Raw genomic sequence first — 25,888 nt, forward strand, 5'->3', positions numbered from 1 at the left:
ACCAAATGGTACTGGGCGTAAATCATTATTTTTGGAGGCAGTTTTTGACAAATTCCCAAAAGAAAATACATTTTAGTGGAGAAGACACAATCGCTCCAAAATTAAAAACCTCAAGGTATTTTAATAATATACCTTTAGGCCTCGTTTGGTTCGCTAAACGAAAAGCTTGGGAAGAGAAACTTTATCATTTCCTATGTTTGGCACGTCGAAGGAAATGAATAACTTTCCTGCATAAAGAGAATTTTTTTTTGCGGGGGTGGGGGGTGGGGTAAGTCAATCCTCCCACACCCCATGTGATTCACTCTCATATTTTTCCTGCATTAATTACTTACTCTAAAAATCATTTTAAAGGTTATTATTTACCAATTTTATCAAAAAAACTTTTGAATCTTGATTTGTTTATGTTTTGATAATAAGAATATAATTGGAAAATTTGATGTTGCCTACTTACTTTCCTATTCATGCATGAACCAAACATCGGAAAGAAAGTAAAATACATTGTCCGATTACTTTCTCGGCGTTCCCAAACATTGGTAGAGAAACTAGTGTGAAATTTATTTTCCCAATACATGGAAAAGATCAAAGAACCAATTTTCTTTCTGCCTATTAAATGAGGCCTAAGTATTTTTGTTGGTTGCAGTTTTGTCTTTTTATTTCTGAAAATTGTCTAACTCTTAAGTTTAATGACGTTCTTGCACTAATTGTCTCAATAATGTAAAGAATAACTAAATTCGTGCCTTTTGAGTGTGCGTTGGAGCATTAAGTAACTTGTTTCAATTTTGAGATTGATATAGCTCTAGTAGTATGTCAACTGACTCTTAACTCTTTACTTGCGCAAACTTTTGTCTTTCCTATTCATGCAATAACCAAACATCGGAAAGAAAGTAAAATACATTGTCCGATTACTTTCTCGGCGTTCCCAAACATTGGTAGAGAAACTAGTGTGAAATTTATTTTCCCAATACATGGAAAAGATCAAAGAACCAACTTTCTTTCTGCATATTAAATGAGGCCTAAGTATTTTTCTTGGTTGCAGTTTTGTCTTTTTATTTCTGAAAATTGTCTAACTCTTAAGTTTAATGACGTTCTTGCAATAATTGTCTCAATAATGTAAAGAATAACTAAATTCGTGCCTCTTGAGTGTGCGTTGGAGCATTAAGTAACTTGTTTCAATTTTGAGATTGATATAGCTCTAGTAGTATGTCAACTGACTCTTAACTCTTTACTTACGCAGACTTTTGTCTTAATAGTGACAGTGAACGTGAAGAGACTTGGTGAAATGCATGATATATGTCAAATGTCAATCTCTATTATTTTGTTACACACTTCTTTTATAATTACTCGACCTAAAACTTAATTTCAAGCGTAGCAGATACTCAAAGAGTGGATACAAAAGTAATGAAATAAAGCCAAAAAGTATGGTTATCTCCCTTTTAGCATTTGACTAATTTCAAGACATTGTACAGTTGCGAGACCCTGATCAAAAGTAGAAATGTCATGGCGCACAGCGTGCAATTGGTAATGATTCTACTACGGTCTATTTTCCCACAGGAAAATGAACGACTCTAACATATGTAATTAACTAATTTTATTGTATGTAGTTATGTACATAGATCAATACACAAAAGACATACATATGTATATACCAGACGACCTACATGTATGTATACGTGTATAACAAATAAGTCCAAGCTTACGTTAGGTACTGACAATATATATAAGTACAAATAAATATCAACCATGCATCCACTTGGATCACTCATGACTCGCATATACGAGTGGCAAACTAATTAATTGAAGGGTTAGGCCAAAATGAAATACAAATTAATTAATTCCAGAACTAATTAGCTAGTTACATGTACGTTAATACTATACAACTGTCGGTTGAATGTTTGAATTAATTAGCATTAGTGGATATATACATGCTGCACTAAAGTTGGCCAAACTAATTAAGCTGCGCCCTATGCGCGCGTCAACTTCTTCGATTCAGAAATATATTATAATGACTAAGTATTAAATTACTTGGTGGTCGTTAAACATGTTTGGTGTGTTTGCTAAAGGAATAACAGAAATGGAATTCCGGAGTCTATGATAATTGTTTACGAGTGTGAAAAGGTTTCTGCCTCATATCTTTGATACGAAACCTTAACCTGCACAACATGTGTTCTGACTAGAGAACACAGAGACATAATGTTGAAGCGTTTGACTGTGTTGGATAAAGTAATGGAGTATTGTGTTAAACAAAGTTACTTAAATTGGTCGTAAACCCTAATCACTTCTCGTAAACCCTAATTAATCACATTTCTCTATGTTTTACCACTTTACCCAATCAACCCTGCACGTACTTGTTCCCACTCGATCTGATCCAATTAGCTAGGGTTAAAACTTAAAAGTAATTAGATTCTGAGTTACAGTAAGCATCGAACAGCTGTAAACAACGTGATAATAGATTCTATAAACAACCTGCCTGCAGACAGTACGTCATGCGTATCTTATATTCAAAACGAGGTTGAATATTGAGTCAAACAACAGGATCTTTTAACAGCAGGAGGATCTTGGACATTTACTTGCTTTCTAAGTATAGAACAATTACCTAGAACCCAGCGGTTAAACAAAGGGACAAAACCAAGGGTTTAGTATATATTTTCATTGGAAGAATTCAAATCAATTAGCGGAATGACTAATTAATTAACCCTAGCTGCATGGTACATTGGTACGTGTGTGCAAATCTGCATTTAGGGTTTTTTGATCTGCATGCATGAGAGTATATATAATAGTACTGGTCTGCATTATGCCATTATGTATGGATCTGCATGAGATCGATATATATGTGACAGTGTACCAGATGAGGGTCCTTATTCAGTAAGGTATATATGTGTATAAGCACATAAATCAAAACAAATTAATGGATATAAAAACTTAAAATGTCTGATGCAAGTGTCTATATATATGCAGTGCAAGTTCTACAAGGGATCTCTTAGAGTTTTTATTTTTCAACTAACATAATTAAATGTAAACCTTAACTATTAGTTGTTTTAAGTTCTAGAAGTTTTCAAATGAGAAATTACTCTGAAGTTGCATAATTCGGTAAAAAATACGTCATTATATATCGTTGTTCATCAAATAATAATTTTTTGGGGAATTTGATTCTATACTCAAATTGACACACCTCTTTTAGAATAAACCCAACCATAAGAGTGTTTTAATATACACCCAAATCAATTAATTTTTTTTATGCAAAATAAAAAAACCTATTAAATAGAATAAATAATAAAACCCAATGTTGTTAAGAATTACTAAAGCTTCCACTATCAAATTCCCCATTCACCTATTAAATAGGATTGGATTTCAGATTTGTTGCCGATGGAAGTCGATCATGAAACGGCTGCCCATAGACGTCGCCCAAAATTACTCAACCCTTGATTTCAGCAATTGAAAATTCTCCTCTGGGTTGGAGGTTACGTAATCTCCATATTGAAGAGTCTAATCTGTACATTCAAAGCCGGTGTCAGTATCTCTACAAGCTTGTGATATAAATGGATTGCACAATCAGAGGTTGGTGGGTTGCCTGTGTTCGACAGCATATCCGATTGGTACGGTTGATGAGTATTGTGGTTGCTACCTATTCAAAAGGTGTGTGTGCTCCTGACGAAGAGGTATTTGTTTTGTGATGGTTCTAGGTTTTTGCTATTGAGTAGGTATGATAGACTATACAAGTTCTTGATTGCAGGTTTTTGTTTCATCTTCTTGTTTCTCAATAGATACTACAAGTTAATTTTGATGGCTAAAGAGTACACCCACCTGGAATTTAGGTGCGACCTTCTCAAGTTTGGACGTGTTATGACCGACGAGTTAAGGGCAGATATTACTGAAGTGAAGCTTGATCTGATAGAGTCCACACCGTTCAGGGATTTGTTTAGAGCTTTTTATGAGCGGCAAATAATAGACTCTGCTTGTAGGTAGTCTAATAGTGACATCGTTTCTCTTTTAAAATGCTTTGACAAGGAAAAAAACTCGTTTCAGTTTGGGGAAATTACTTGTACCATATCTGTAGGTGACATTCCAGAACTGTTTGGTTTGAATATTGAAGGTCGTGAGATCAACCTTAACCAGAAGAAGAGAAAAGGGGATTCTGACTTCATTAAAAGACGATTCCCTGGAGTGAAAAGGTTGTCCAAGGTGATCCTGGAGCAACTAATCAAAGATGTATCTAAACTGAGGGGGCTTGAGAATGAATGTGATTTTGTTAGGTTGGTTTGTCTCTATGTCACGCCCCCAAATCCAAGGCCAATATTGTACTGAAATATGGCTCGTGAATTTGTGACGTGAGTCAAAACGAATAAAATTTTCTTCTTGAATAAATCAATAGGAAGTAAAAGAAATTATATACATATCTGAATAGTACTTTTATTAGAAAACAAAATGGTTAATATATTTACATAACCAAAGTTAAGCAAAATTCAAATCAGTGCAAGTATTCACTAGAAATAGTAGTAAAAATATTCTTTAGGTTCATCCCTTTTCCCCAAGCATGTACTCAATACCTGAAAACAAGAAGGTGTAGCATCATGAGCAACACAAGCCCAGTAAGTACACAACATACATTCTTATATTAATTTGCCTTACAAAATGATGCAAATTGAATAACAAAGTAAAAATGATCGGCAGTCATCTGTCAACGCACTTTGTAATAAATACTAATATCATCGTACCATCTCCTTATTGAACCAACAATATATTGCAGCATTAATATGTGAAATAATCTCAAAACAATGCATGCTCAATTATCTTTTCACTTAGCACCGTAACATATTAATAATATATATCGCAGACAGATATTTGATCAAAATAATATAAGCACACTTCTCTTCTTAGTGAATTTTCAGATTAACTGGTAACAATTCATAAATACAAGTGCTAGGGTCCAACGTACTATACCCAAAGCACAAGTAAGCCAGGTTGACTGGTAACAAATCACAAATCCACGTACTAGGGTCCAACGTACTATACCCAAAGCACGGGAAAGCCGCAGCATACTAGGGTCCAACGTACTATACCCAAGTATGTATACTCAAAGTAAGCACCCTTCCTAAGAGTATAATAGTGCACTATCTGTAGGGACTAGGGCCCAAGGCTAACTTCCACATAACACCAAAACACGTTTACCAGTAATTCACTTAAGCACGGGGTAGTACTAATCACCCGGCTTCACAACTGTACTTCTCAAACATAATCAAATTCACAACATACAATCTTTATGAATTATAGATCATAATATATGTATATGTACTCACACATATAGATACATATACTTAGGAATAATCTCATATGAAAACATGTGTAACATAATTGTATATCACAAACAAGTAAATTCACTAGCAAACAACATAATTAAAAAGAAGCTTATACATAATTGAAATAAAGTAAAATAGGTAATAATAAAGCACAAGTATTAAATAAGTAACTATAAACAATTTAACAAAATTATATTATAGTTAGTATTTCAGTCCTTATGTCCAAATCCATTGAAGTTCATCAACCGTATTCATGTTTCTCCGATTAGAGTCATCAAACTTCAAAATGTGTTACGTTGTCCATCACAAGTCCGAATTAGTCAAATGAGTACACCGTTTCAAAGGGTTTTTCACAAGGAATTCAATAATACAGTCCATGTAAACATGTGCAATGTGTCCAAGTCCAAAAATGAAGATTTTCCAGAACAGTACAGTAATCGTCACTCTTTACTTTAACCTTAATTTCATATATTAATTCGTCCTGTAGTTTTGACTACTGCTCTTGATACTCTCCAGATTTAAAGTTCAGATTATAAGCTTCGTTTTGATATAAAGAACATTGAAAACGGATAAGAAATGAGTGAGATATGATAGTTTGAAGTTATGAACATCATATGAGTTTTCCGGTGAAACCAACCGGAAAAGTTTTGAAAGATTCATTGTTTAATGCTTTAAAAATCATTTAAAATGTAAAATTAAGATACAAAATCAATTAGAAATCATCTATATGAACTTGATTAGATAAAACAAGAGTAAGACCAGAATTTTAGTATTTCCGGCAGCCGGAAAATGCATGAACTCACCGGTTTCTGGAAAAAGTTGCCGGATTCTGGAAAAAAAATGGAAAGTAACAATTTTCTTTTAACCATAACTTCTTCGTTTCTTAACCTTTTTCAGTGATTCAAAATCCCAAAATGAGCCATTTTTCATGTAGATTAAGGTAGCATAACTTTCATCAGCAAATACATAAGTTTTATGCACGAAAAATTGGATTATGCAGCAGTGACGTTTTTACACCATTTTATTCTTGGTTCTTCAAATTGATCAAAATTTAAGGCAAAAGACTATAAGAGAGTTTTCATATACTTACATGAATATCTTTTGAAGTGATCAACAGGTGATTGGAGGCTTGGCCACGAAATTGAGCTTCACAACTTAAAGAACCTAAGAGCTTAAGCTAACTTTCTTTAACTAAAGATTTCTTTCTTTCCAATGAGTTTCTAAGTGAAATTCCTATATGAATGAGAATGGGATGAAGTTAGAGCAGGAAGTAGTGCTCTTTTATAGACCCAAAACAACATCTAACCTTAGTCAAGTTAGTTTCTAAGCTAGCTACTTACCCTTGGTGAATAGGAGTGTGGTTAAGCTCCAAGTGAATAAACAAAGACTTTTAGGCTAGATTTTTATGTGTTAGAGATGATGAGATCAGCTGCTAGAAGCTGCTTTCATCACAAAGTCATCTTCACTTTCTTTTTATGTTCTTGAAAAATGCATGTAAAGCTTGTCATTTAGTTCTAAGATTTAATTTCAAAATGAATAAAACTAATCAACTCAAATTAAAATGCTTAGGAATTGAAATGATTTAGAGAAGTGTAATCTATAGGCATCTACATGAATTATAAATGTTGAGATGATCCAACACTCAAAAAGGTATTTTCGTAATAAACTCATGAGTTAGAAAGTCATGAGATGAGCTTTTTGAATTATCAAAATCTTCACACAAAAAAAATGTTTTCTAAGATATATGAACTGTCGAGATCATAAAAAAAATGCAATATAATTATTCCTAAAAGTTCGGGTTATTACACTCTATTTCTGTGTAACACTATATTTCTGCAATAGTGGCAATGACCTTAGCTGGTTTATAGTTCCATACATAGAGGACCTAGATTCAATGTCTCTCTATGCCTGGGCACCCGCAGTGAAGAATTACTTGGACAACTCCCTTTGTTGATAGATATATATGACGTATACCACAATTAATGCTCCACGTCTATGACAACATAATGTGCAGCATGGTGAAATCTCAAAACGCTTGGCATTTTTGAAAGATAAGGGTAAATCAATTATTAAGAGCAAGATGATATGGAAACATGTGAAAAGAGAAGGGCAAGTGAGTCTATTTACGTTCAATGTATCAAATAAAGACAGGGACTTGCTTACCTGGTTGGGAAGGAATAATGTTCATCATTTCCCTATTATTTCAAGCAAGGAATGTCCTAAACAAGATCCTTCCAGGTAATTATCTTGTTCCTTACTATCAGCACTCCTAATATGTGTGTGTACGTATGAGCTTATTCATTTGTTTTCTAATGTCCAGTGTGGATAGCGGGATTGCTGTGACGTACATTATCAAGCGATTATCGGAAGGTCTTGAATTAGAGTCTACCTTTAAAAAAAGTGCCATGACTCAGCAGAGAGCACATGTTTTGGGAAGGTTCTTAAGTGACAACAATGACGGTTAGGCTCATCTTTGTGAAAGGAGTTTGAGAGGGACATGAATGCCATTTGGAAGGCCTTTCATAAGTTTTTATGTCTTTTCTGGAATGTTAATGATTGTGGATGCTTAAAGTGATCTTATATGTATTTTTTGCAATGTTTGAGAATTTGTATGATTAAAGTGTGTTTCTTAAAACACGATGGATCGTGTGGAAATCATTTTATTTCTGAATAAATTTTTTTTTATGCACAATTAAACAGGGTTAATGGGGTGAATAGGGTTGTCTTTACGTTGGAGGCAAATATTATAGGAAAGTCTGGTAGTTTGTGATTTTCCCTGGGCATAAGGGGGGAGGGTCGTGAAGTAGTTTCATATAGTATAGGTAGCAGAATGCATTTCCTGAAACCAGAGTTATAGGTGCATAAGGCATTCGTTGGACGATTTACGTACAAATTGTGAACTTTCTGGATAATAGGTTCCTAAATTAGTTGCGTATATTAAAACCCACTAGATGTTAAACACCTGAATGGTAGGCAAATTTGTTCAATATTACCTAGGGTTTATGCTACCAAAGTTAATCAATATATGTAGCACCTGAATAGTAGACAAAATTATGCAATTTTACCCACGGTTTATTGTACCTAAGTTATTCCCTGATTGATAGACACAAAATGTAAACTCATAAATGATAGGTATCTAAATCACTTGCGAATGTGAAAACTCATACGATATTTGACACCTGCACGATAGGAAAAAGTACACAATTCTACCTATGGTTTATCTAGAGATACCCAAAGTAGCAAGTGAACGAACTGTGTATTGAGTGGTGACGTGTGAGAGTATTTCATAAAACTTAACTAATGGAATACAACAACACAACTAAAACACATAACTTCCATAGTAATAGCTGAAATTTCATACGAGACAAAAGACAAAAGGATGTTTAATCACTACATGATAGGAATACCTCCACAAAAGGATGTTTAATCAGATTGAGAAATCTACGAAATCTAATAGGAATATCTACACAACCACATCTACTTTAAAATAGCAAATATAAAGATCAAATCTGAAAGGAAGAGATATACAATAATTAAGGCAATTAATCTTTTTAAATAAGGAATATCTCCACAAACATATCTCCTAAAATATGGCATCAGTTACATACAATAATTAAGGCAATTAATCACGTTGACATATTTAATAATAGGATTATCTACACAAACATATCTATTAAAAAATGACAAATATATAGGTCAAATCAGAAAGGAAGAGATATACAATAATTAAGGCAATTAATCGTTTTTAAATCAGGAAAAATAAATTGATGGTATTAAATTCTAATTTGTGTTTATAACTGATACCATATTCAAATTTTAAAAAAAAAAAAACACCTATATTTGAGGAATATTTTCCTTCTTCGACGAGAAGGGTAAAATAGTCAAACTAAAAAACCGAGAAAAAAACTTAATTATAGACTTAAAACCTATACGGTAGGTTTAATTATATGAATGGGTGTAGATTAAAAGAAAACATAGGATTGAGTTTTTCTTAAAAGGAGCTTCATTTTTTGGATTTTTTTCTAATTTTCTCTATTTTTTTTTATGGAATTGATCTACTCTCAATTTCTTCGTCTTTGGTCCCTTGGCCATGGGTCCATGGCATAGTAGTACCTCTCCGAAATTTGAAAAACCATAAAATGTGAGAGATTGATTTACTATTTCAACGCCTTGTCGGAACTACGCAGACAGTCAACAATTTTGGTATGGAGATGCTTGCATGTCGATCAGAACTTAACTTTAATTTGTTTTATTTTCTACTTGTTTTCTAACATGCATGAGAGAAGATACTCTCTTCACAACGTAAACAGGTGATTCTTGCTGCAAAACTAATTATATATACATCATAATCCATGATTCCTTGGATGGAGTTCCCGACTAGTTTGATCACAGAAATGATCAACTAGCTAGCAGCTAGCATAAATAAAAAATTCATACATACCCAACAATTAAACCAATAGAAGGCATTTGTAAGCACAACCCTAACGTTAGGGGAGACATTGTGTGGGTTTCAACTTTCAATATACAAGGAGGAGGGTGCGTACCTATCAACTTTTGCATCCCGGTCGGAATAATTATACCGTAGTGTGTTGTAATGTATTATTTCACTTAAATATAGTCACATATGTTTTTTTAAAAAAAAAAATTAGAAATACTAAATTTTTGTAGACAACTTTTTTCGTTTTGATACTAAATTAAAAAAATTAAAGTGAAACACTACACGGTTGAAGTGATATAATAATAAGAAAATAAAAAATAGGAATTGACACATTGTGTTCATCTACTCTCTTTTTTTTTCGAGATGTTTCGACCTAGTAGAGCTCTGCTAGGGTTGGGAGAGCGCCGCCCTCGGGCTTGGCCTCTCTGCACCTTTCTCCATCCTGTATGGAGTATAACTCCGGCGTCTTCTTTGGGGGCTCCTAAATTCAGATCGGCTCTCGTCGTGTCTTCTTTGTTGCAGCCTTCTTCAGCGTCACCATGGCTGGCAGGTGTGGTGGCCTGTGTCCTACCGGAGTTTCTACCTTTTGATGGTGGTGGCTTGATTAGGCCAAGGCGGGCGAGGCTCAAAGGGCAAGGTTCGGTTCCAGAGGCGTGGGCTATGCCGTTTCGTTCATGGCGGCGGGGCTCGAAGTGTTCAATCGGGTCTGGTCAGTTTCTGTTCGGGTCTTCTCTCCATGGATAGCAGGACCCCCGTCGTGGCCGTTTCCTGGCTCACAGACAGTCGTTGGTCGTCTGGCGGCAAATGTGCAGAGCTGTTGCTGATCTGCTGCTTGGTTGCTTCGATTTCAGTGTTGTCAACGCTGGGTTGGCTCGATCGACTGGATCGCGCCTTCAAAGCCAGCAGGTTGCAGGCATGGTGGAGGTCGGAGTTCGCTCTCTCGATGGGTCGTCTGGTGGTAAGGGAGTCAAGCGTTCTCTGGTGGCGTGGTGCAGGTCGGCCGGAGGCATGGTGGTAGGTTGGTGCGGCGCCGGTGGCATGCCCAGAGGCACTATTGCGTTGGATACAAGGGTTTACCCTAATTGGATTTGGGCTTTGCCCTGCTCTCGTGAGTGGCACTTAGGCCCTAATCCCTTGTGGGTCTGGGTCGATGTTCTGTTGGATTGCTCAAGTAGGACTTTGGGCTGGGCCTTCCTTCTTAGGGCTTTGCAACTGGTGAATGAACCCGAAGCTGTTAGGGTTCGCATTTGGGATCCGGGAGACTTATGTTGGGCCTCAAATTTATCTGCATGTTGGAATGACTTCTTTGGTTACTTAGGTAGAAAATTGCTCTCTATTCAGCACATTATTTTGTGTGGAGTAGGCAAGGTCGGTCACACTACCGGCGGTTCTCTTGATAGAATGTTACCCTCTATTCGACGTCTTTCTTTGCGTGGAAGTATGGTCGACCATACTATTGGTACCGTTTTACATAGCCCGGACTTTGTCTGGTGCCTCATCAAATGCTTAATTGCATCCCTTCGTATCCTTGCTAGGTTTGATTTCCGATGCTTTGTTGCATCTAGTATTTCTCTTATTATTTTATATTTTGATGTAGTTTCTACATCTATAAGTTGTAATTTTTCTTATGTTTATTATTAATAAAATAGTTGACTTTTACTCTCAAAAAAAAAAAAAATAATAAGAAAATAAAAGGTATACAGAATTAAACAAGAAAAGGCATTCAAATAGCTCATAATTTGCAAACACGATCTTAAAGGGAAGCTAGCTAGATGCAGCATGATTTACTGATTCACACTGCACAAAGTATTATGAAGAAGGATAAATGAACAACTCAGGACATTGAAGGGTCTTTATGTTCTGGCAAACAGATCACAAGTACTGCGGGTACCAAAAAAGAAAGAAAAGAAACATGATTTGCCATGATACCAGGAAATTTGGACTCAATGTAAAAGATTAGAAACCAAAACACTAGATCTGCGTTGAGAGAGGGTTGATGAGTCAGTTGACTGATACTAAACTACTCTCCACAACATGCATCTAAACGAATTTTTTATTTGGCTAATCCACAACAAATCGATTAGTCGTAAGAATCCCTAAACCTTCAATCACTTTCTTGTATGCCTTGAATATCTAGTTCGATTTCATGTGTATAAGCAATGTTGTTGACCAAAAAAACTGTATAACAATGCAATTACCAAAGCAGTTAAACCAAATATTCCAAATATTCTGGGTTGTCAATACTGATTCTGCTGTCTGATTTGGTATGCTACTGTGAATTTCAAACATAAGTTAATCGATCGTATATCTCATCCAACATTGCTTATATGCATGTTTCCATTGATAATAAAAAATTCATGAACAAATCTACTTCAAAATCAGAAACACAGAATAGATACAAGCTTCATAGCTGCATACAGAATTACAGATCATATATATGTTTCTTATTGTTATCAATCAAGGAAACTGGGCCAAGATAAGGGTTCTGACGAACCATATTGACAGTGTTCAAGTGTAAATTATATGGTTGTTAGTCAAGGGCCTTGAAAATCATAGAAATGATGCGAGTAGCTAGGGTCCGAGTTTTGAAGGGTCACAGCAGAACATGTAAAATCCTATTTTCTTATGCAACCAACTTGCAACCAATTAATAGGGCCTAGTTTGGTACGCAATCATGGATTCATGGCAAAGAAAGATGATATTTGACCCAAACATATACTTCTTACATGAGAAATTTCAAGACTATCATTAAGAACCCTAAATCTTTGAACTTGAACTAACATATATTGGGCAACAAGACAAAACAATTTTTCTTTTCAAAATTCTAGAATTAAGTTTCATCAACCTTGGTTCAGGAAAGCCTATAAATGGTTTGAGTGTACTCAAGAGTTGCAAGGACAGTGGAGAACCTTGATAACCCTAATTTACTCAACCCAACTCCAAAGCCCTAAATTCATCGAATCCTTTAATCTGTGTTTCTATATAGGACTGGTAATGCAAGCAACTTTACCAACCAATGGCTCAGCAACAGCATTATAGGGCCTATATGGCTTTCAATCTAAAGAGGGCTTGCAGTTTTAAAGCCCATCTGAAAAATCTCAAAGTTGGGTCAAATTGAGTAAATGATAACAGAGAATTTGTTAACTGAATTTCACCCAAAATTGAAAAATTGTTAAATGAACCTGGTTACAATTTTCGTTTTGAAAGACTGAAAGAAAGGAATGAGACCAAACCTGATTGGAAGTAAAGGATCATGCATTAGTATGATTTGCAATGAGAGTAGAAAACATGTAATCAGACCTTGTGTGTATTAAGGAAGGAATATGAAGTATGAGAAACAGAAACAGAGATCTTCATATACATTCAGAAATTAGAATCTGTATAATCCAAATGTTCATAGTCCATAATCGAAGCACAGGATGACGACGATTATCATCATCTAAACAAAGTAAATGGAAAGGTTGTAACATTCTTCGCATCATGATCAGCAACCACTTCTTAGAACACCAAAGGTCAAGGTCAAGTTGAATCTGTGAGTTCTCTTTCACAGGCACCATATGCGTTTGAAGGAAGGAAATAAGGTCAGTATACAGATTACAGAGAATAGTTTTTCTTTCGTTTTTCCTAAAATGTATCTGAACCATCAGAACTTCACATTATATATCTTAGTTTTCTACTGGAAGGCACTGACTAATAGATACATGTGGAACATCTTAGTTTCCTACTCAGAATATCTGAAAGATGACGCCTAAGTAATCAGCTGCAGAGCCGTTTAAACTAAATGACGCCCCTTCCAAAGTCGTGCCCAGACTATGGCTGCAACTGGTGCCACCCAAGTGTGCAGATCCTGAGATTGTACTGTTTCCCTGCAATAACTACATGATGTTACCACCATGTTTACTAAAAGATGACAATGAAAGTGGTTCGATGGCATAGGAAGGAAATTCTGGAATTTGAAAATTTTAAAGTACAATGACTCAATGTCTCAATGAGGCTCTTTGGTCATGCCAAGTTGGGCTAGGTTATCTCACGTCAACCACAAAATGGACAGAAAGTTATAAAAAAAAAAAGGCATGATGAACAAGGTCTAATTGTCAGGATTTTGTTTAAAACATATTGAGTGATGAAAATCAACTCCTACTTTATTTCAAGGGCAATGCACACAGACAATTATGAAAACAAGAGAAACGAACTTACCGAATTCACCCTTAAGAAATCCTGCCCAAGTAGAAACATCCCCTAAAATAGAAGAAAGAGAACTTACAGTAAGTATTTGCACTATAGCCTCACCAAATCACATGACATGGAGGAAAAGTTACCAGCAGCATGGCAGGAACCGGTATGATAAAGTAGAGGGTAGCTGTGGGGCGGAGGAATATATCAAGCAAAATGGTAGCAGTAACAGCACCACTTGCGCCCTATATAATATATATGTCGCAACCAGATTCAAAAGTTAAATGACTTGAATTTTCAAGTCATGTTCTTGAAAGAACATAACAACTAATCAAAGTCTCAGCTTGTCAACTTTTTGTCAAACAACCAATGAAAAGGAACCCTCTGCAAGGCATAAATTGTTCATTACCTGTCATTCTATAACTAACCCTATGCAAGGCATAATTATGCCAGAATAAACAGTCGACTGCGCCTCATAATCCCATTAAACCTTTAAGTTATATAGTGGTGAGAAATGACAAATCTTTCCGACATAGCCAACTTCCACAGTACCTTTTCTTATGGGAGCCGTGGTAACATTTGACACCAGACACTCAGTTCCCACTTCAGAATTATTTAATAAAAGGAAAAATAAGGAGATATACAAACTCAAAGCTGATGCACAAAACTGACTAATCCTTAATAATTGCTGTATCACAGGAAGCCGATTGAGTTGTTATATTGAGTATCATGGTACCTCTGGCAGTGAGCACATCCAGGCATGGTGCACCAAGTAAAAGACTGAACCACCAATAGCTCCAGCTAGATACAACTTGAGCAAAAATCCAGGCCCAAAAACTCTTCCAATCTGATATATGCATGAAAACCAGACCAGAGAAGCATGATTGAAACTTGTTGAAAATACCACTTCATAATGCAAGAATCAACTTAATATCTCGAGCAAGCTTAGCTTTATGATATATTCTCCAACTAAACAGATTTCAAAACAAAATTTGGTAGCATACAGGAATCATTTATGACATATGTGTGTTGTAAGAAAAATCAGAACCAGAAGCAATTAGAAAAGCTTACATTCATCCCAAAAAGATAACTATGTTAGAAACGATGTGCCCAAGGCCAACGTGGATGTGACTAAATGCAGAAGTTACTAATGCGTGTGCACGTCCACTTGTGAACTGGAATAATGAGATCTGCTTAGAGAAAATAGAATATGAAATTAGAAATGGAATATTATTATCAGACTATAATACTAAGCAGCTATAAAAAGAAAAGTCAGTACACAAATTCAAATCTAAGGGGACTCACAGTAAAATTCTGGTACATGAATCTTGTGTCTGCTATCTTCCCACAGACAAAATTAGCTAGAATCAATCCCAAAACCATGTCATTGGTTGATACCCTTTGAAACCATGATGATCTTCTGCACACATGCAGGAAACTAATTTTCCTTCATTTTTCTTACAAAATTTCATTGAAATCAATCAATCAGAAAACGAAAGGCATACCGGGCACTCTCCCGAGAATTAGAGCTTGGGATGAACTGAAATCTCTGTTTGGGAAATTGGGTTTGGAGAAGGGCAAGCCTGCAATCCGAAAGCCTCTTGCTTGATAGTTGATAGTTGATAGTTGATAGTTGATAGTTGATAGTTGATACCCTCAAAAGGGTATTTGCGGAATCCAAAAAGAAGTGCTGTCTGAGTAATGGTGAAGTGGGTGTGTGGGGAAGGAGCTAAAGAAGAGGTTTTGTGAGGTTGAAAGTGGAAAAGAGAAGAGCTTGAGAGGGTTTTAGCTAGGGAGGTTTGAGGCCAATTTCAGAGAAACAAGCCTCTGCATTTTGTCAAGTTTGGATCAAAGAGAGCTGCTCCCTTGGTGGGTTTAGAAAGCAGATGATCAACGGAAAGACTTCAAACTCCCTCTCACTTCCAAATCCAATAGTAGGGCAGCTAATATAAACATGACACGTGTTAGAATTGTTTCCTTTTTTACCCTTCATGCATTTGAAATGTTCCACACCTTCCCAATTTCATTGATCATCTGCTCTCTAGGAAATTAGAAAATGCAGAGGCTTGTTTCTGTGAAATTGGCCTTAAACCTCTCTAAAACCCTCTCAACCTCAACCACCACAACTCCACAAGCTCTTCTCTTTGCCACGTACTTTCAACCTCACAAAACCTTCTCTCACCCAAACCCAAAATCACTTCCTTAGCTCTTTCCCCACTTCTTCTCACTCAGAAAGTTCATGGCTTTCTCTCCAACCCTTTACTCAGGAGGCACTTTTTGTTGGGTTCCGCAAATACCCTTTTAAGCAAGAGGCTTTCGGATTGCAGGCTTGCCTTTCTCCAAACCCAATTTCCCAAACAGAGATTTCAGTTCATTCCAAGCTCTAATTCTCGGGAGAGTGCCGGGTTTTCACTGACATTTGTAAGAATATGAAGGAAAGCTAGTAAATTTACAAAGAATCTCTAGTCAACTCTATTTTTTCCTATATCATATTTAATCTAATTTTCGGTAACAATATGCATTGTCCATTTTAGGCATGAAGAAATGCTCTGATCATTGATAACAGAGTATTTTGTTTTTTTTGTTAGGGTAACAGTGCAGTTATGTAATTTGTGATGACTATTGTTTTGTCAATTTGATTTTCTAGCTTTTGCATTCATTTCAATTTCAACAATGCGTTTCAAATATTATAGTCCTTTTACTCATGTGACCATATTTTTAGTTTAATGGAAGGTCTTTCCTGTGAAATAACTTTTTTCTCCTGTTTGCAGGAGCTCATGGTTTCAAACCATATCGAGTAATGACCTGGTTTTTGGATTGATCATGGCTAATGTTGCTGTTTTCCTTTTATGGAGGATACTATACCCCCTAAACCCTATATTCTTGTACGACAATTTTACTGTGAGTCCTTAAATTTGAACTTATGTGTTGTTAACTTTTCCTATTCTGTCTTTATAATTTTCTCACATTTCTTTGTGAGCTCTTCCTGATATGTAAAAATGTATCCGTTGGCTACTTACACGTGAGACCTAAAGTATAGGAATAACTCGACGAAACAATATGTTGATGGATGGACTTTTTCCAGCTTCTTACTATTCTTGTGATCTAGTCTGATAATGTTCCAGTTCCAACTTCAGTTTCTTTACTTGTTCATTTTCTCTAAGCAGACCTCATTATACAATTTTATGCTTGGACGTGTTCACACAATGATAACTCCTGCAATTACTCATGCGAATGTTGGGCATATGGTTTTTAACATGATCGGACTGTATTATTTTGGGAGGAATGTAAGCTCAGTTTCCTCAGAAACTCTCTCTCTTTCAGGTTCAAATTTTTCTTACGACACACAGATCATGAATGATTCCTTTAAGCTACTGAAATTTGTTGTGAAATTTGTTTAGTTGGAGAGTATATCATAATTTCATAAAGCTAGGCTTGCTTGACGTACTAAGTTGATTCTTGCACAGTCTTTATGGAGCGATACATTCAATCATTTTCATGTTTCTTGTTTTGGTGCATTGATCAGATTGGTAGAGTTTTTGCTGAAGTTGTATGTAGCTGGAGCTATTGGTGGCTCAGTCTTTTACTTGGTGCACCATACCTTCCTGAACCTGATTACTCCAACAGAGGTACAACGATTATCAAGGACTAAGTTGGTGCTTTGTAAACTAAGAAGAACTATTATCTGCCACTGAAATTTCTGAAAAAAGTTGATGGAATTTAGCTGGTAATCAAGATTACATGGGATTGTTCTACTCTACCCAAAAAAAAAAAAAAAAAAAAAAAAAAAAAAATCAAAGAGTTCTTCAGTAGATGACTATTATGCTGATATTTCACTGCACTTTTACTGAATATGTAGTATTCAGCATTCTCACATTCTGTTATTTGCAGGGCAGAAAAGAGAATATCAGTATCAAACCAAAATTGGTAAGCTATCAGCAACCCTTTACATTCTGTGGGCCATTCTCAAAAAACCAGACTACTAAATGAAAGGAGATTCTCTGTTTATCATCTCCCAACAAATTTACTAGCCAACAAATAAGAAAATCACCGAAGGAAATAAATCACGAAAGTGATGTTTTTATTATTTTATCAGAATTAGCATTCTGATCTTTGGGTTTCTAGGTCTTCTCTCCTCTTTTTATTAAAGAATTGTGAAGTGGGAACTAAGTGTCTGGTGTCAAATCTTACCAGGGTTCCTGTAAGAAAAGCAACCTGATTTCTCTCTGAAAGATTTGTTATTCCTCCCCACTATTTGACTTAAAGGTCTATGAATGGCAAAGTGAGGTGGAGTCTCTTAATTCATGTCACTGGCATAAGGGTGATTATGGAGTGGTGAGAGATCATGAATAATTTAATGCCCACCTGCTTCATCCTTTTCATCGGTTGTTTGACCAAAAATTGATCAACTGACTTTGATTGGTTGTTATATTCTGTCAGGAACATGAGTTGAAAATTTAAGTTCATATAACTCTTGAGTTTGTTTGTAACATTAGGGCGCAAGTTGTGCTGTTAATGCTATCATGTTGCTTGATATATTCCTCCACCCCACAGTTCCTGCGGTGCTGCTGGTATGTTTTCTTCTATGTTTTGTGATTATTGAGGCTATTATGCAACTACTTAAACAGGTTACCTCCCTTTGTTCTATTTTAGGGGATCTTTCTAATTGGGAAGGATATTCCAAGGATAATGGAGGTATGTTGGTTTCTACCATTTTCACACTGCTTGTTCAGTATGGTTGTTGTTATTTTCTGTCCATATTGTTCAAGAGAGATAACCTAGCAACTTGGCATGACCAAGCAGCCTCATTGTTCCTCAATCAGTTCGACCAAGCAGCCATTGAACCACTCTCCTTGTTTTTTGTTCTAGTAAATGTAGTGGTAACATTATTTTGTTATTGCAGGGAAACATTCATGTCTCAGGATCTAGACACTTGGGCGGCGCTGCAGTAGCAGCCATAGCCTGGGTACGACTTCGGATGGGGCTTCGGGTATTCTAAATGGTTCTGCAGATTACTTGGCAACATTTTGTAGATGTTCTGGGTAGGAAAACTAGGATATTCCAGCACTTAACTGTTAGTCAGAGCCTTCCAGCAGGTTTTAAATTACTGAAACTTGGATGTTGAACTTTTCCTAGTGTGAACTTGCATGATTCATATATATTTTAGGAAAAACAAAAGACAAGGAGGAAAGTTTTCCTCATTTCCTTTTTCAATGGCAAAGCAACATAATCTAATACGATTCAACTCTTGATCTGGGGTGTTCTAAAGAATTTCTTTTTTTTCCTCAAAGGAGAATGTCACAATTTTTCCATGACATTTCTCCTGAGTGGAGTAAATCGCCCAGAGCATTTGAAAATTCAAATACAATTGTTGATCATGATCAAGTTTGTGTTAATTTATTGACCAGGTTTCTGCAGGTTCTATACATAACTTCAAATCACTTGCGTCCTCTCTTATCCTGGACATGAATACTGTTGTTTCATACATTACACCAGATACCTGGCAGTCAAATCTATCATGCCTTTCGAGCTTGAATAAGTGAATTATACAGTTCGATGCTCGCTCCACTGCTACTAGCTTCCTCATTCTCTGTCTCATCTTCATATACACCGTGATAATCATTAATACAAATCAGAAAAGATAGCTGATTCAAATAGTTGCGAAAGATTGAAATCAAAACAGTATATGTGCTTTAAAATGAAGCAGAGGGTTGACTGATATCACTTCTAATCCACTTTCTTGTACGTCTTGTTCAATCTTACTGCAAAAAGTATAGGGATCTTGACCAAAAGCCCCAAAATGAGCCAAAGTTATCCCACTTACCCAGCAACAGATTTTTATTCCCACATACACAATTTAATAGAAAATGACCATTTTGCCCTCAGCCCAAGTAAACAATTACAACCATTGCCACTCAACACCAATCTCTCACACATCCCGATCTCTCTCTCCTCTCTCTATGCCCCTCCCTCTCTCCCTACTGACCTCCGGCTCCGGCGCACGACCCAGGCTCTCTCTCCCCTCCGGCGCTGGACCCAGGCCGTCTCCCTTTCCTCCAGACTCGGGCCGCCCACCACGGCTTCGTCACCGGAGGAATCGACCTCGACGACTCTGTCCAGATTGGAGTCGACCTCGACGACTGGCTGGTCCTAGTCCAGCACCACTTCACCGTCGATCATAGTAACGACCACAACGCCGAATTCAAAGTCGACAATTTCTCCGTCGACGACGACGGCGGTTCCACTCCCAAGTCCTCCTCTGCCGTGGCGATTCGTCGAACACCTCGAGCTACAGGTCCACCAGTAGCATCCGGAAACTCGATCTCATCCCACTCCAAAGCGATGACTGACCTCGGTGGATCGGCTGGTCCAGGTGACGTAGAAGAGGTGAGTGAGTGAGTGACGTCGGTCAACGACGAGAGCTTGGCCTTGGAGTCCTAGGCGTTGGAAACGTCGCACTGGATGTACTCAACGGAGGAGAAGAAGAGGAGCGAAGGAGGAAGATAAGGAGTGGAGAGAGTGAGGGGCTGAGAAAGGCCGGTAGATGAGATGAGGGGAATAGCAGGTGTTTTGAATCTTTTGATTTCTGAGCAGCCATCTTTTTTTTCTCCTTTTCTTTTTATTTTTCCTTAATTATCTATTGTATGGACTTGCAACAACTAGTATTAGAGAATCTTTGAAGATTGGAGCCTACTCATCCTGCATATAGTCCATACCTTGACTTGTTTTTTTATGATTGAGCTGCAACCCTCTTGCTTTTTTTATTTTTTTACTTTTTTGGTAAAATAGGGGGCAGAAGGTCGAAAAGGAAAGAAAAAAAAAGGAAAAAACAAGTTTTATTGAGGGACAATAGACGTCTATTGGGGGGCAATAGACGTCTATTGCGGGGCAATAGATATTTTAAATTAATGTAATCTCCTCTTTTTTTTCTTTAATTAAAGTTATATTTGTGTAATTTTAGAAAAATTAGTTCTCATTTCGGTAATCGAAACGTCTATTGGGGGGCAATAGACGTTTTAAAATTGATATAATTTCTTCGTTTTTTTCTTTAATCAAAGTTTTATCTGTCAAATTTTAGGAAGATTAGTTCCTATTTCGGCTACCGAAAGTTCTATTGGGGGGCAATAGACGTCTATTGGGGGCAATACATGGCTGATAGTCGTCTATTGGGGGGCAATAGACGTCTATTGGGGGGCAATAGGAGGCAATAGAGGTCTATTGGGGGGCAATAGATGTCTATTGGGGGCCAAAAAACCTTTCCGGTGAGATTTTCAACAAATTCCGGTGACCGGAATCCGGCAGCCGGTGACCGGAATCCGGCGACCGGCGACCGGTGACGGGCTCCGGCGAAGTCTCCTATGGTTTCTCTCTCTCTCTAAGTAAATAAGGGGTGAGGGGTAAAATGGTATTAAAAAAAAATTAAAAACAAAAAAAAAATCTTAATGGGGTATTAGGGAAGACTCCCTTAGAGTGTATTGGGTAAGAGAGAATTAAAAAAACTCAATGGGGTTAGTGGGAAAAAAATCCCTAGAAATGGGGTAAATGGACAAAAACCCAAAAGTAAAACCCACCTCTTTTATTTGAAAGATAACAGTCACTCGTCTGTAACATAAAGAGGGCTTGCAGTTTAAAAAGCCCATTTAGATTCTAGAGGAGCCCAATCTGTAAAACTAAAAGCCAATTTGAAACATAATAATAAAATTGAATGTAATTACATTCCCCCCAAAATCTTAACAAGTCCTGCATACTGGACCGTGGTTAAATTGTTAACTGAAGTTAAACTTGGACACACTCCCAAGTTACTTTCTTTTCCTTCAAGCATTTCTTTATTTGGTCTGAAGCATTTGAAATTCCACACCTTTTCACATTTCCATTGATCATGTACTGAGGTTACCTGCTCTTTCATTCAAACTTAACAACAAAATGCAGAGGCTTCTTTCTGTGAAATTGGCCTCAAACCTCCCTAAAACCCTCTCAAGCTCCACCACAAGCTCTTCTCTTTTCCACTTTCAGCCTCACAAAACCTTCTCCTTGACCAAACCACCCCAAAACCTCTTCTTTAGCTCCTTTCCCACACACCCACTTCAGCATCAGCACAATCTCAGTCAGAAAGTTCATGGCTTTTTCTCCAACCCATTACTCAGAAAGCACTTTTCTTTGGATTCCGCAAATACCCTTCTGAGAGTATCAAGCAAGAGGCTTTCGTATTGCAGGCTTGCCTTTCTCCAAAGAAAAACTCCCAAACAGAACTTTCAGTTCTTCCCAAGTTCTGATGCTCATCTGAGTGCTAGGTAGTGCCTTTTTGTTTTCTGGGGAAGTATCTGATTGATTTCAATGAACTTTGTTAGAAATTTGTAGGAAAGTTAGAAACTTTACAACAAATTCCTACTTTACAATAAAGTTGAAGAACTTTTTTGTTTTTTGTCCTTGTTTTTTATATATATGAAAGTCATATGATTTCAGTTATTGAAGGAAAACAAATGGAAAAGAGAAAAATATCAAAAAACAGTATATCTGACTGACTTTCCATATGGTTTCTATTTTTCATCATCATGCTTGATGCTTATCCATGATGTCCTCTGTTTAGGAAGATTATTTAGACATACTTTCCATATTAGGCATCAAGAAAAGCTCTGCATTTTCATAACATTTCTAGTTTTGATTTTTGCCTTTGGTGGTGTGAAGTGTGAAATGTTCATTTACCATATGGAAACATCTTTATCCCATTAGGCTGCCCCTTTTCTTTGTTGAAAACGTAGAAAACTTGAGGAAAATAAAAGGCAGGCGGCTAACAAATGTGCAGGTAGTAGATTATGGTGTGCAATGGATTAAACATCTATCGTTGCGTATCTTGTGTTGACTATTGTTTGTTGTTTTGGTTATCAAAGTTTTGCATGTATTGCATCAACACAATGTGTTTCAAATGTTGAAACGACTTTTAATGGAAGGCATACTTCTGCTGATACCATATTTTTAGTTTAAGACATATATGAGAGATCTTTCCTGTGGATGACTTATTTCTCCTGTTTGCAGGAGATCATGGTATGGGAGGGTATCCAGTAATGACGTGCTTTTGGGATTGATTTTAGCTAATTTTGCTGTTTTTCTTTTATGGAAGATAGCAGATCCTGTATTCATGGTCAAGAATTTTACTGTGAGTCCTTAGTTTGAACTTGTGTGCTACTAAATGCTGTCAACCTTTTATATTTTTAGACTTTATTTCGGACACTTCTTTGTGGGCTCTTTCTTGTTGAGGAAGTGACTTGTTTATATTTAAATGTTAAACATTAGCTACTTATAAGTGACCTTAAACTAAAGGAAGACTCAAGGAAACAAAATGTTGACGGGCAGACTCTTTATATAGCAGTTGAGTTCTAATCTGATTATATTCCATTTTCAACTTCAATTTCCTAACTTGTCAATTTTCTGTAAGCAGCTCTCACTATACAGTATCACAAGTGGACGTCTTCACACATTGATAACTTCTGCATTTAGTCACTTGGTTGTTGAGGATATTCTTCTCAACATGTTCCTACTCTCTGTATTTGGGAACGATGTAAGTTTTTTCTCAGATGCCTTTGAAACTCCTTCTGTGCTTTCGCCTGGGTTCTAAAACTTCGTAAACACACATATTCCTTTTAAGTTGTTATATTGTGTTTTGCAATTTGTATAGTTGGAGAAAATATAAGATTGCTGGACTTATCAAATTGATTCTTGCATTCTCTTTATCATGTGGTGTATCTGATCAGTTTTCAACATACTTCTGGTGTTCATGCATTGACCAGGTTGGAAGAACTTTTGGCCCTGAATTTTTGCTAAAGTTGTATCTAGCTGGAGCTATTGGTGGCTCAGTCTTTTACTTGGTGCAATATGTCCTGCTCGCATCAAAGGTACCATGATACTCAAGAAGGACGATAATAACTCAGTCAGTTTTGTGTGATACAACCATCATCAAGGATTGATTCGCTGTTTTTTACTTAAAAGTATTATCACCTGCTATTGAAATGTCAGCCATAGAATTATTCAGTGGATGAGTAAATTGATGAAAACTCACTCTACTTTTAATGTACTTATAGTCTTAGTATACTCATGATCTGCTGTTTGCAGGACGGAGACCTTTCAAACAGTCCCATATTGACATTGGTATGCTCTCAACAAACCCCTTACATTCTATGGTCCTTACATTTGTCAACAAACCAGGCTACTAAAAGTAAATTCTCTGTTTATCATTTCCCAACAAATTTTGGACATCCTACAAATATGAAAGTACTAAAGGAAATAACTCATCTAAGGATTATTATTATTTTTTTGTTGTCAGAATTATCATTGCATTATCCATCATATGAAGTTTTTAAATGGCAACATAAAAAGGATATGTATTTTTTCAGCATCAGTTCTGAGTTTGAAAAGTTTTTCTCCTCCTTATTTCTCTTTTCATTAAAAGATTCTGAGTGCCTGGTGTCAAATCTTTACTATTGAACTTCCTATAAGAAAATGTTCTGTGGAAGGTGACTTCTCCCCAAAAGCATTTGTCATTTCTCATCATCACCACTTAGGACTTAAGGTTTATGCATGGTATTGTGGGATGCAGTCTCTTTATTCAAGTCACTGTTTGTTTTCTGGCATATTGATGCCGTGCATAAGACTAGTTATACAGACTATATAGTGGTGAGATTTGATGAATACCGTAGACCTTCACTCTACCAGCAATTCATTATTTTCATCGATTGTTTGATTAAAAGTCGACAGGCTGACTTCAATTCTCTCAGGAGCACGACTTGAAAATTTAGGTCATTTAACTCTTGGGTCTGTTTGTGACATTTAGGGCGCACAAGGTGCTGTTACTGCTGTGATGTACTTTGACTTGTTACAACTCTGCACACGCATCCCAGCTTTCCTCTACTATCTGAACATATTACTGGTAAGTTTGCTTCTATGTTGTGTGATTTGTAAAGGCTATTATGCAAATACTTAAAGTTAGTTACCTTTCTTTTTCTAATCTAGATGGCCTATCAAATTGGGGATTCCATTTCAAGGATCATACAGGTATGTTGGTTTCTACCATTTTCACATTTCTGTGTCTGTGCTGTGCATTGGCCTTGAATAGATCAGGGACTGAGTCATAATTAATTAATTATCATTACTTAATGGTTTATAGACCAAATGAGTATTTTGATAATTAGGCCTTGTTCATTGTGGTTTTATTTTCTGTCAATATTGATCTTGAGATAACCTAGCGGCTTTGAACTAGTAAGGAGCCTCTTTTTTCCTACTTGACATGACCAGCAGCCTCATTTTTCATTAAGGACTTGAAACTCCAGAACTTTGTTCCCTATGCCATCAAACCAGTGTCCTAGTTATTTACTTCTAAATGTACTGGTAACATTATGTTGTTATTGCAGGGAAACAGTAGCTCAGGAAATGCACATGTGGGCGGCGCCGCAGTAGCAACTATTGCCTGGGTACGACTTCGGATGGGGCTTCGGGTATTCTAAATGGTTCTGCAGATTACTTGTGCAACATTTTGTAGATGTTCAGGGTAGGAAAACTAGGATATTCCAGCGTCTTAACTATTAGTCAGTGCCTTCTAGCAGGTTTTGAAATACCGAATCATTCACCCACACAAACTTGGATGTTGAACTTTTCTTAGTGTGAGATTCTGATCATCTGATGATTCAGATATATTTTTGGAAAGAACTAAAGACAATGAAGAAAGTTTTTCTCAATTCCCTTTTCAATGGGAAAGCAACTTAATCCTGGGAGTTATACAGTTTTCCTCATTTCCCTTTTCAATGGGAAAACAACCACACCTTGGGTGTTCTAAAGAATTTTTTTTTTTTCCTCAAAGGAGATTGTCACAGTTTCTCCAATGACACTTCTCCTGAGTGGAGTAAATCGCCCAGAACAATTTAAAATTCAAATATTTTTGACTTTGATTACATTTTTTTTTCCCCAAACTTCTCAGAGTTGGCTGCAACATAAT

At 36.5% G+C, this 25,888-nt stretch overlaps 2 protein-coding genes, 1 long non-coding RNA gene and 1 pseudogene across 3 annotated transcripts; 2 read left to right on the forward strand and 2 right to left on the reverse strand.

The window, feature by feature from the left end:
• Positions 1-4,366: 4,366 nt before the first annotated feature.
• LOC133745935 (uncharacterized) lies at positions 4,367-6,972 on the reverse strand. Its single transcript, XR_009863867.1, has 2 exons — positions 6,385-6,972; positions 4,367-4,544 (listed from the first exon to the last, which is right to left on the reverse strand). It is a non-coding gene; the product is annotated as an uncharacterized LOC133745935 (long non-coding RNA).
• Positions 6,973-13,056: 6,084 nt separating this feature from the next.
• On the reverse strand, positions 13,057-15,939 carry LOC133745045 (RHOMBOID-like protein 12, mitochondrial; annotated as a pseudogene).
• Positions 15,940-17,111: 1,172 nt separating this feature from the next.
• On the forward strand, positions 17,112-20,304 carry LOC133745046 (RHOMBOID-like protein 12, mitochondrial). Its single transcript, XM_062173043.1, has 6 exons — positions 17,112-17,173; positions 17,432-17,561; positions 18,402-18,476; positions 18,559-18,600; positions 18,809-18,895; positions 19,966-20,304. Exons 1-6 carry the CDS (start codon positions 17,112-17,114, stop codon positions 20,302-20,304), a joined length of 735 nt encoding a protein of 244 aa, XP_062029027.1.
• A 1,507-nt stretch (positions 20,305-21,811) lies between these two features.
• LOC133746351 (RHOMBOID-like protein 12, mitochondrial) lies at positions 21,812-25,784 on the forward strand. The gene is made up of 8 exons (XM_062174533.1): positions 21,812-22,196; positions 22,939-23,059; positions 23,342-23,461; positions 23,691-23,795; positions 24,013-24,048; positions 24,731-24,826; positions 24,910-24,951; positions 25,308-25,784. Exons 1-8 carry the CDS (start codon positions 21,829-21,831, stop codon positions 25,398-25,400), a joined length of 981 nt encoding a protein of 326 aa, XP_062030517.1. The 5' UTR covers positions 21,812-21,828; the 3' UTR covers positions 25,401-25,784.
• The last annotated feature ends 104 nt before the right edge of the window (positions 25,785-25,888 follow it).

This window comes from Rosa rugosa, chromosome 4 (genome assembly GCF_958449725.1).
Source record: "Rosa rugosa chromosome 4, drRosRugo1.1, whole genome shotgun sequence".
NCBI classification, from domain to species: domain Eukaryota; kingdom Viridiplantae; phylum Streptophyta; class Magnoliopsida; order Rosales; family Rosaceae; genus Rosa; species Rosa rugosa.

Coding starts and splice junctions, on each gene's coding strand:
- LOC133745046 (XM_062173043.1), top strand. CDS start 17,112: ATGATAACTCCTGCAATTACTCATGCGAATGTTGGGCATATGGTTTTT. Junction 17,174..17,431: donor GTTTTTAACATGATCGGACT/GTATTATTTTGG, acceptor TGCATTGATCAG/ATTGGTAGAGTTTTTGCTGA. Junction 18,477..18,558: donor CAGTTCCTGCGGTGCTGCTG/GTATGTTTTCTT, acceptor GTTCTATTTTAG/GGGATCTTTCTAATTGGGAA.
- LOC133746351 (XM_062174533.1), top strand. CDS start 21,829: ATGCAGAGGCTTCTTTCTGTGAAATTGGCCTCAAACCTCCCTAAAACC. Junction 22,197..22,938: donor GATGCTCATCTGAGTGCTAG/GTAGTGCCTTTT, acceptor TCCTGTTTGCAG/GAGATCATGGTATGGGAGGG. Junction 24,049..24,730: donor ACAGTCCCATATTGACATTG/GTATGCTCTCAA, acceptor TGTGACATTTAG/GGCGCACAAGGTGCTGTTAC.